Source organism: Medicago truncatula, chromosome 6 (genome assembly GCF_003473485.1).
Source record: "Medicago truncatula cultivar Jemalong A17 chromosome 6, MtrunA17r5.0-ANR, whole genome shotgun sequence".
NCBI lineage: Eukaryota > Viridiplantae > Streptophyta > Magnoliopsida > Fabales > Fabaceae > Medicago > Medicago truncatula.
Genome location: NC_053047.1, coordinates 38726552 through 38736602, shown reverse-complemented (window position 1 = coordinate 38736602; position 10051 = coordinate 38726552). Strand labels below are relative to the sequence as shown.

Here is a 10051-nt window from a genome sequence, read left to right as displayed (position 1 = left end):
AGAAAAACGTCACTATCTTTTACTAGTTATTAAGATTTTGATCATATCTCATCTTGTATTGAAATTTCTTTTAATGAATGAAATGAGTTAATTTTGTTTATTTAAAAGAAAAACACTTGTCTATCTTTCGAAAAAAATTAACATATATGTTTAGTCTTTTCTTCTTCAAAATGGGTGGAGTCTCAATTTAGCCCTCTAATAATTAGCAACATTATTGATCAAATTGGGTTATTTTAATGGATGGTTTTTTAGGGTACATTTCAAAGAATTTTGAAGTAGGCACCTGTGATTTCATCACATAACCACCTTATCCAAAATAATGAGAGCTATTTTAGTTTAGAATAATAATTAATGTCCTTCCAAGCCAATACGAACTTTCAGTTTAAGGTTTATAAAGAATTAATTAAATCGTGAGGGAGGGAAAATTGAATGAGTGCACACAATTATATTTTGGTGGGCTGAAGAAGAAATTTCCATGTTGATTTCATAAAATTGGGTGACAAACATAATTGGGTTACTTTTCGGGAGGAAGGGTAGCTCATGCAGTAAGGAGTAAAGATTTAGGGTTCAAATTTTGACAATGGAAAAAAAAAATTCATTACAACTAACATACATGCTTTCGTGTCTAGGTCAAATTTTCGTTTCTAGATACATGCCTTCAGATAATTTATGCGATTTGAATGTGCATATTTTCACAAACATGAAATTGTTTTAGTAGCGAAGGCGGTAAGAAAGCAGTGATTAACAACATCTAACGACTTTTTTGTAGAGAAATTACGATTATGAATGTTAATTGAACTGATTCACACATGGATTTGAAAATTTTCATATATTGAATTGATTCAAACAAGAAAAATGGAACTAGTTGTCAAAACTTGAAATTTCATCAAGCATTCAGTTTTTTCCTACAACGGCAACATTAAACATCAATAAGGACATACAATTCTTCCCTTTGTTCATTCATTTTAGCACAGTTTCTATTCCAAAAATTGCTCAATTTGGAGGACTTTGCAGAACCTCCACTTTGATTTTCAGTATCCGGTCCAAAGATCGATTAATTTGGGGGATCAATCCCACAATTCGCTAACGGGGTCCAATTAAAGTCGGAGCTTAAGGACTAAACTAGATGAATTCACACTTTCCACAATTGATTAGCATTGAACTGGAAACTAAAAAAAAAAATATCCTTTTTCTGGAAAGAAAATCCTTGAATGCAATGATGCAATTTTATTTAAAGATAAAACATTCATTTGTACATAAACAATACAGTTAAGGAAATATTTTTGATGTATTAGCTAAGATCGTGTTTTCTTGTAACAGATGCAATCAGCACTATAAGAATACTCCAAATACAAGAATAGAAGACAAAGGGAATGTTTGTAATAGCTTACTTAGAGCTTATCTTATAACATAAACACTTATGCAAGTGTTTCGGTAAGCATATAAAAATCATTTATGACATGTTCAAAAACTGTTTTAGACTTATTTTAATAAGCTCTTCATGATAGCTTATGAATGCAGCTTATAGCTTACATGAAAATAGTTTAACCTTATTTCACCATTGGTTATAAAAATAACTTATACATAAACATGTATTCAATAAGAACATAATTAAACTTTTTTTCAAAACACAGTAAAGCTCTAGGTACATTTTCCTGCTGTACTTTTCTCTCAGAAAAGACAAATGGTAATCTGATTCAAGTCACAGCAGTTTGAACTATAAGAGTAGGTACCTTCTGAACAAAGTTTGAACTAGGTCAACCATGTGCTAAACAATTCTTGATCCAATTCAATAATGACTTTGCTTTCCAATATCAAAAAGTCAACCAATGTTACTTTTCATTCATTTTGTTTATTTGTTCTTTAGCTACATTTGACTTATATATGTTACATGGAAAGAATTGAAAATTTAGTTGCATATTTGAAGAAGTTTTATATGACACTTTATCAAATCTTTAACTAGGCATTTATTACAACCACAAGGTCAACAAATACATGACCTAAGTTTTTATTGCAACTACAAAGTCAAGCACAACTCATCATGCAGACTACTCCCTCTGTCCCAAAATGTAAGCAAAAATAGGTCAACATAAGTTGATGTATCTGGTACAAATTTTGAACAAAATACATTAACTTTTGTTGACCAATTTTTGCTTACATTTTGGGTCAGAGGGAGTATGTTATAATTGGTGAGCAACACAAAGAGAACTTATAGAATATCACCTAAGCTTTATCATGACAATTTTTTCAATCTTCACACCTTGTAAAACTAATGCCATGCATAATTTACCATAATACATACTAATAGTGGAGTAAAAGAAAACTTAGCTTTACGAAGCCTGTAGGAAGGAAAAAAAACTCAATGAAGTTCATCACAGAAATTATTCGCTATTCTGCTAAAAAAATAACGAATTTGTTGCGTGGTCGGTGACCAACAACTTGATTGTTCACTAGTTACTACGATACACAAAAAATGATAGTTCACTTTCTTCAGTGAGCAACATAGGATTAAATAAACTACAGGACTCTAACAATTTGATGGTGAATAGAATTATTTCAAATAAGTTGATCAATAGAATCTGTAAGCTACAACATTCAAATAACCAAATGCAAAAATATCAAAATTTCATGATTATTGAGTTGATCTTTTGATTTACATATTGATGATTTGGAAATTACCATTATTTATGTGACATTGTCGAAGGAAGTCACCAAGAAAAACATTTGGGAACATCCAGAATCCAGTTTTGTTTTTCATTTAAGCTCCTGCATAGCGTGTAACCACGTATAAGTCATAAATTCTATCTATCATAAGCTCGATTTAAATTCACAATCACGACAACTATAACTACAAAGACAAAAAATAACATAACATAATGTACAAACTTTACCTCATTCAGGAACTTCAGAAACTTTGTATGACTCTGCAGTAACCTCCGACAGCCACATCCCAGGAAGAAGTGTCTGCAAAAAGAAATCCATGAACTAACTTCAGAACACAACTTTCGAGACATGATTCATACGAACAATTGTAAAATTCCAACAAAGCTTAGAAATGAAACCTATGATGATCACTTAACTAATCATTTCAAGCAATGTTATCAATCGCGGGAAACCTACGATGATCACATGACCAAGTACAAGCAAATGTAAAATTCCAACAAAGCTAGAAAATGAAACCTACGATGATCATTTCATGTCGTGATATCAAGCACAGAAAATATCATTTTGTTCAAATTTCGCTACGCTGCGGCAGTACTATACCGCCGCTATTTCCTAATTGACAACATTTTGTAAGAAATAGTGTATCACAGAATAATAACAATTTGTTCAAATTCCACTACGCTATAGCTGCCATTTGACTGCACCTTTTTCATGTCAGAAACAAAACCAACACAAAAAATACACCAACACAACTAATAGAATGTGTCATTTCATGAATCACTTCATTATTCATTTCATGCAGTGTTGTCAATCATGGTAAAATAAAAGTTTCTTCAAATATCTCTACGCTACAGTACTATATCGTTACTATTTTTTATTTGACAACACTTGGTACAAAATTGCGACGGAACAATAACGATTGGTTCAAATTGTTCAAATTCTGCTACGCTATACCTTTACATAGCCACTATTTGACAACAATTCATACAAAACATAGCATCACAGAACAATAAAGATTCACTCAGATTGTTCAAACTCTGATACCCTATACCTTTAAAAAGCTAAGACGCCAATAGAACAAAATCAAACAAAAATTACAAAGATTTGATTTGGACAATTCAAACAGTAACTTATAACTAAACACTCAATTGTCTCAAAATAGTGTATTGTAGAACAATAACGATTTGTTCAAAACTCTGCTACGCTAAAGCGCCTCTGTAGACAATACTTGACAACATTGATTCCATGTCAAAAACCAAAAAAAAAAAAAAAAAACACACAAACATATCATTTTAAAGTGTTGTCAATCATGGAAAATAATAGTTTGTCCAAATATCTCTAAGCTAGAGTGCTATAACAACACTATTTCCTATTTGTTAACATTGTATAAAACATCGCAACGCCGAATAATAACAATTTGTTCAAATTCTGCCACTATTTCACAAGACACCACTGATCTCAATCTCATGTAAACAAAAACAAAACAAAGAAACACAAACACAACAAAATCAAACCAAACAAAAAAAAGCAAAAATTTGATTTTGAAAATGAAAACAGTAAAGTGAGTTAGCAACTAACATTCAATTGTCTCTGAACAATCCTAGATCTCTTTTTAGGCCTTCTAGGTGGTCTAGTCCCAGCCAAAGCCCAAAAATCTTCTTCAACCTCTTCCTTAGAAAGAGAAACAGAAAATTTAACTTTCTCATTCTCATTCACCATCTTCTTCTTCTTCATCATCAAAGGTGAAGAAGAAGGTGAAGAACACCCCACATCAAAAAACCTCCTCCCTTCATCTTTCACCACAGGTACCGACGGCATCGTCGGTACCAGTGGTGCTTTACATGCAGCTCTTCTTGTTCTCAAATTCCAAGGCCTAACAGCATTAGAATCACCATTGCCAACAACATCATTGGCAACAACATTATTTCCAGCATGACCAACATGGCCATTAACATTGGTAACATCATTAACAGCACCATTTTCTTCAAAGATTGAAACTTTAAGCTTTTTGGCAGCGATTTTGAGATCACCCATGATCCTTTGACGAACAACATCAATGGATTCATTGTTTTTGAGAGATGGGTTGTTGTTGTTGTTGGAATTGTTGTTTTCATTGACACATCTTAGTGTTCTTTGGTTACCCCATTTCAAACATGGGAATGAAAAGTTGTGTAGTGGTTTTGATCTTTCTGGTTCCATAGTTTATTGTTTTCTTCACTGAAAAGAAAAAAAAAATCAAATTTTTGTGTGATGAAGATGTGAAATGAAGAAAGGTTGAATTTTGGAGTTTTGATTTGGTTAATGTAACAATGACAATGACAGAGACAGGAACACACAAACAAGAGAGACAATATCTAGAGAGAGAGAGTTTGCGAGATCGGTTTAACAACGTTCGGCTAAATATTTGCTGTTATTTTATTTGATTGACTTACACGTTTTTTTTTTTTATCATTTTCATTTTTTTTTCTTATTTGGGGGTTTGATTTTTGACTGTATATCATAATTTGCTTGTGGCCCAAGTCTCTAAGAAAAATAATATTCAAATTGATAGATTATTTTGATGGGTTAATTCTATGATTTTAAGAAAAAAAATAATTTTGGTAATCTAAAGTTCGGTGAAAAGGTAAATAAAGTCTGATCAAAGATTGTTTTATATCGGAATCGAATTCGTGTTCTCTTGAATAATTTGTTATTGGTGAAGCTTATTAACCACTTGAGCATGTTTGCTTACTTTTTTTTATGGGTTAACTCTCAGAATGAGTCTGGTAATCTAAATTTCGGTAAGGAGTAAATAAAGTCTGATCAAAGATTGTTTTATTTAGGAATCGAGCTCGTATTTTCTTGAACAATTTGTTATTGGTGAAGTTCATTAACCATTTGAGCATATTTGTTTAGTTTAATAGCTTAGTTTTTTCATAAGAAAGACAAACTAATCCATACACTAATTTGACATTTTATAGGGTTTTAAACATACTTGCAAAAAGTTATTCAAAAATTTAAAAGATTTAGGATAGTTTAACAAATTTAAATGTAACAAGGGTTAAAACTTCATCATGATTTTATTTAGGGATTAAAACATATCAAAATATAGGACGAAGGAATGGTATCAAAGTTAAAGATAAGGAAGATTTTTTATTTTTTTATTTTTTTGAATGACAAATGTTAGTATTTTACTGCTTTTCTTTTTGTTATGACTTGAACTTTAAACCTCAAACTCCACCATTCCTTTAATCCTTAAATCAAATCAGTCGAGCCGCACAATTCCTCTAAAGCCAATGAAAAACTTAAGACTCAATAACATATTTACATTCCAAAGGCATTTGCAGAGCTTGAACTTGAGCGGGAACTTTGATTGGGAATAAAAGATTGAACTTAAGCCAATGAAAACCTTATGTATGTTTAGTGAATATTAATATTGTAAAAATATGCTTGTTTTCATGGTAATTTGGTCAAAGGAATTCATGGTAATTTGGTCAAAGGAAACATGCATAAAAGTTGTTTGGTCAAATGAAAAATACGAATTCTCTTTCCATTTTCTATTTTACCATTGTGGCATTTAGCATACGCAGGTCTATGTTTTTATTTATCATACAAAAAGTTGTTTTTACTCACAATAGCAAGTTATCCAGTCATATATTTAATACACACTTTACCCCCAAAATGTTAAGACTATTACTTTTTCCACCTTATATCTTTTCTCGCGCGCCCTATTTTTTTTTTTTTCAATTTTACCCCTAGTCCGGACTTCGTTTTCCGGAATATTGTATTGTTAGAATTTTGCAGATGTTTTCGGATTTGAAAATCCGGAATAATGTTTTACCAGAACTTTTGCAATTTTAAACTTTACAATTCGTAAAATAAAATGTGAATAAGATAAAAGACATAAGTAAAAAGACACAAACATAAAAACAACTCATTTTATTAATATATGAATACATTACAATAATTTTCAAGCTTTTTAAGGTTATTACATAAGATCCTAAATTTATTTCTAATCTCCTAAGAGCCTAACCACTGCTATGTGATAGGACATACCAGTAGTTTGCCTATTGGAGGAAAACCAAAGGAGGAGGAGGTCGGGAAGAAGAGAACAACGCCCCTGAGGGAGGTGGAGGGTGCTCAAACTTACGCCCAGGCAGGCCAAGCTAAGAACCACACTGACCCACATGACCCTCAGATGAACCGCGCTTTGTTTTTTTTTTAACAAATGAACCGCGCTTTGTTACAGCGCGGTTCCATCCGCATTGACCGTTCATACAAATCCTGAAAGTTTTCAACGAGGCCCTTATCTATGAAAGGTCAACGATGGAAAACCATGGTTGTAGAAGGAAGAAGAGGAGGAGAGGGTGGGAGAGGATGGTGTGAGAAATTGTGGGGTTTGGAAGGCTATTTATAGGGAGGGTGGGTCAAAAACGATTGGGAGGCCATAAATGCAATCAAAAAACGTGGTAAAACGTGTTTTTTAAACTTGACCATCGACAAAAACGTGTGGTGCAGACCACCACCTATGACTGATGCATTCTGGAATATATTTTTCGGATTAATGCGATAATGGTTAACGAGGGAAAAGTTGGCACTTCTTGTAGGGCTAAGGACACTCCGGAATGTAAAATCTGGAAAGCTTCAGCATTGGATTCTTTTGAAAGTGAGCCATTAATGTGGGTTTGGACGGTTACAACCACTAACACGTTTTCATTGACTGTAGTAATGACCTAGGACTTGTTTTAGGCTATAAATAGGCTTTCATCTTCAACAAATACCTTCATTCTTCACTTCACCTCTTTTCTTCCATTTTCTTCAAAAAAAAATTAGTTTTTTAGGTAGCTTTTAGGAGTTTTTGTGGTGTCATAGTCATTGTTGACCGTTCATATAAACCCTGCAATAGCATTGCAGCTTGTGTGGGGTTCATATAACGGTCAACGGAGACCTTGACATCAAAGAAAGACACAAAAAGCGCATAACATTTGGTTCCATATTTAATTTTCCAAAAATCACTAACAATCTGGTCCGGATTACGTAATCCGGACCATGGGTATTTTCGGAAATTTTGCAGGGCACGCGAGAAGGCAGCATGGTGGGAAAAGAAATAGTCAAATGTTAAATATCTTGCAATGGTCCGATGATAATTTTCCAGCTTCTCTCTCCTCTACACCCTTCGCTCCCCTCTACCACTCACTGCAATCAAAGAAGAATCTCATCTGAAAATGATACTCACAACCACCACCACATCTAATTCACCATTCTTTTGCATTCTTATAGTTTTCATTTCTTTTCTTTTTACAGAAAAAATTTACACCAGTAATTGTAACACCCCGTTTTCCCAACATAAAAATTCTTAAAAACATTTATCAGAGTAAGAATCATAAACAACGGGATATCACATAAAACATAATCCAAAACAGTTAAATAATAATTTAACCAATATCTTAAACATTGCAGCGGAAAATCATAATCATAATTCATAAAACGTTTTGGCACGCAGGCCCCATCAAAAGTTCATAATCAGAATCCATAACATTATAAAAATAACATATTAGTCACGTAAGAGAATGAAGCATGCATAAACATAAACCCCATCCCGTTACGTATCAGAGCGACCTAGACGACACAGTGAGGCAAGGCCACTCACAAAAGCAACTGCACACTAAGCACGATCACCTGCAAGTTACCCATACGAAGGGCAACATTTTCAAGCAGAAGGGGTGAGATTTCATAACAAAATAATGCTAATCAAAGTAATTCGAATCATAATTAACATTAACATCATAATCATTCTTGGATAACTTTGCATATTCAAATAACAAGTATCACGTATTCATATATTCAACAAATATCACGTATTCACTTATTCAATCGTCATCAACAACATAGCATTATGGACATGACAATGTGACAATGCTCTTAGACTCCTTATATGCATGTGGTACCAATCGTCATCATAAGTATTAATATACTTTAATCGTGCGGAGGACAAAGCTCCTAATAATCGTGCGGAGGACAAAGCTCCTAATAAACGTGGTGAGGACTAAGCTCAATGAGATGCTATGCATGGACTCTTATGAACAAAACATCGTAATCAACATATCAACATGCATCCAACAATTTGGAGCTAAACATCATCATTTCATCATATATAAATACATACAATGCACTTAGTTAAATAACAGCATAATCAAGTCACATAACAGGATGATATCATTATATCAATAGCACATCAATTATTTCATAATTAAACTTCCATATCTTACATAAATATACAATACCTTAATCATACTCAATCAATATCAACATATCTTAAACAGCTTATAGACTGCATTTAACGTCATCATTAGGTCTATTATCATAAGGGGGTTCGCTCTTGATCAAAACGTGCGACACAAATCGCACAAACACTCAAAACACTCAAGGCTGGAGGTGCTCGCGAGGCGAGGGTTCTTGCTCGCCATGGCGAGTACTAAACAATTCCCAAACTAAAGTTGTTCTGGGTCTAAACTTGCCCTACATTCATTCCTAATCATTACTAGGCATGTTCAGGCATACTAAGGCATTCAAGGTCCAACTAAAAAGGTCGAAACACAAAATCTAACATGCACTCTGCCTTAGCTCGCTATGGCGAGTAAGGTCGCTCGCTATGGCGAGCTGCATTGCACAACTCGCGAGGTGAGATTCATAGCTCGCCGTGGCGAGCGATGAATGTCGCTACGGCCAGACTTCCTAAATTCACAAAAACTCGACGTTTCACATGGTTCTAAGCTTGTTTTTGATTCCAAAGTTCGTCCTAAACATTATCTAAGGTCTAGGAACACTTTCTACATTAATTAAACCAATTCTCACCGTTTGATCATCAATTCTAAGGTTTTGACCTAGTTTTCGTTTTCTCCAATTCACTTCTAATTCTTGTTAACTAATCATCAGAATCACATTCAATTAACAATACTGAGTTATTAGTCTCACCCTTACCTGGTTATGAAGAAATCGCAGCCCTCTCTATGCTCTTCTCCCTTCTAAGCTTTTCTCCCTTTTTCAAAAGTTTTCACGTACAATGAGTTTCTAAAATATTAGGTCTTCTCCTATTTATATCTCTTCCTAATTACTTATCTTATCTCACTTTCTCCCCCAAAACTATCTAAAATATCAAAACAGCCCTCAACTAAATATTTTATATTATTTTCAAATCTTTATTCTATTTAACAATAAAATAAATCTCATATCATAATCAAATCCTCCAAAACTCATAACTTATCACGTCATCAATCAAATCACTAAATTCACCACAAATCATCAAACATATCAAAATCATGCATATACTATATAATTATAATATAATTGCCTAAACACAATTAAATAACGATTAAACGAAAGTGGGCGTTACAGTAATCATTAGTTG

General features: G+C 33.3%; 1 protein-coding gene across 1 annotated transcript; it reads right to left on the bottom strand.

The window, feature by feature from the left end:
* Window positions 1–2359: 2359 nt before the first annotated feature.
* LOC11439936 (uncharacterized) lies at window positions 2360–5053 on the bottom strand. The gene is made up of 3 exons (XM_003620392.4): window positions 4243–5053; window positions 2892–2964; window positions 2360–2766 (listed from the first exon to the last, which is right to left on the bottom strand). Exons 1-2 carry the CDS (start codon window positions 4861–4863, stop codon window positions 2893–2895), a joined length of 693 nt encoding a protein of 230 aa, XP_003620440.1. The 5' UTR covers window positions 4864–5053; the 3' UTR covers window positions 2360–2766; window position 2892.
* Window positions 5054–10051: the final 4998 nt, after the last annotated feature.

Excerpts from the sequence above, each read along its gene's own strand:
- LOC11439936 (XM_003620392.4), bottom strand. The coding sequence starts at position 4,863 with ATGGAACCAGAAAGATCAAAACCACTACACAACTTTTCATTCCCATGT. Across the intron at positions 2,965-4,242 it reads TTGTTCAGAGACAATTGAAT|ACACTTCTTCCTGGGATGTG; the intron begins GTTAGTTGCTAA and ends TTCTTTTTGCAG.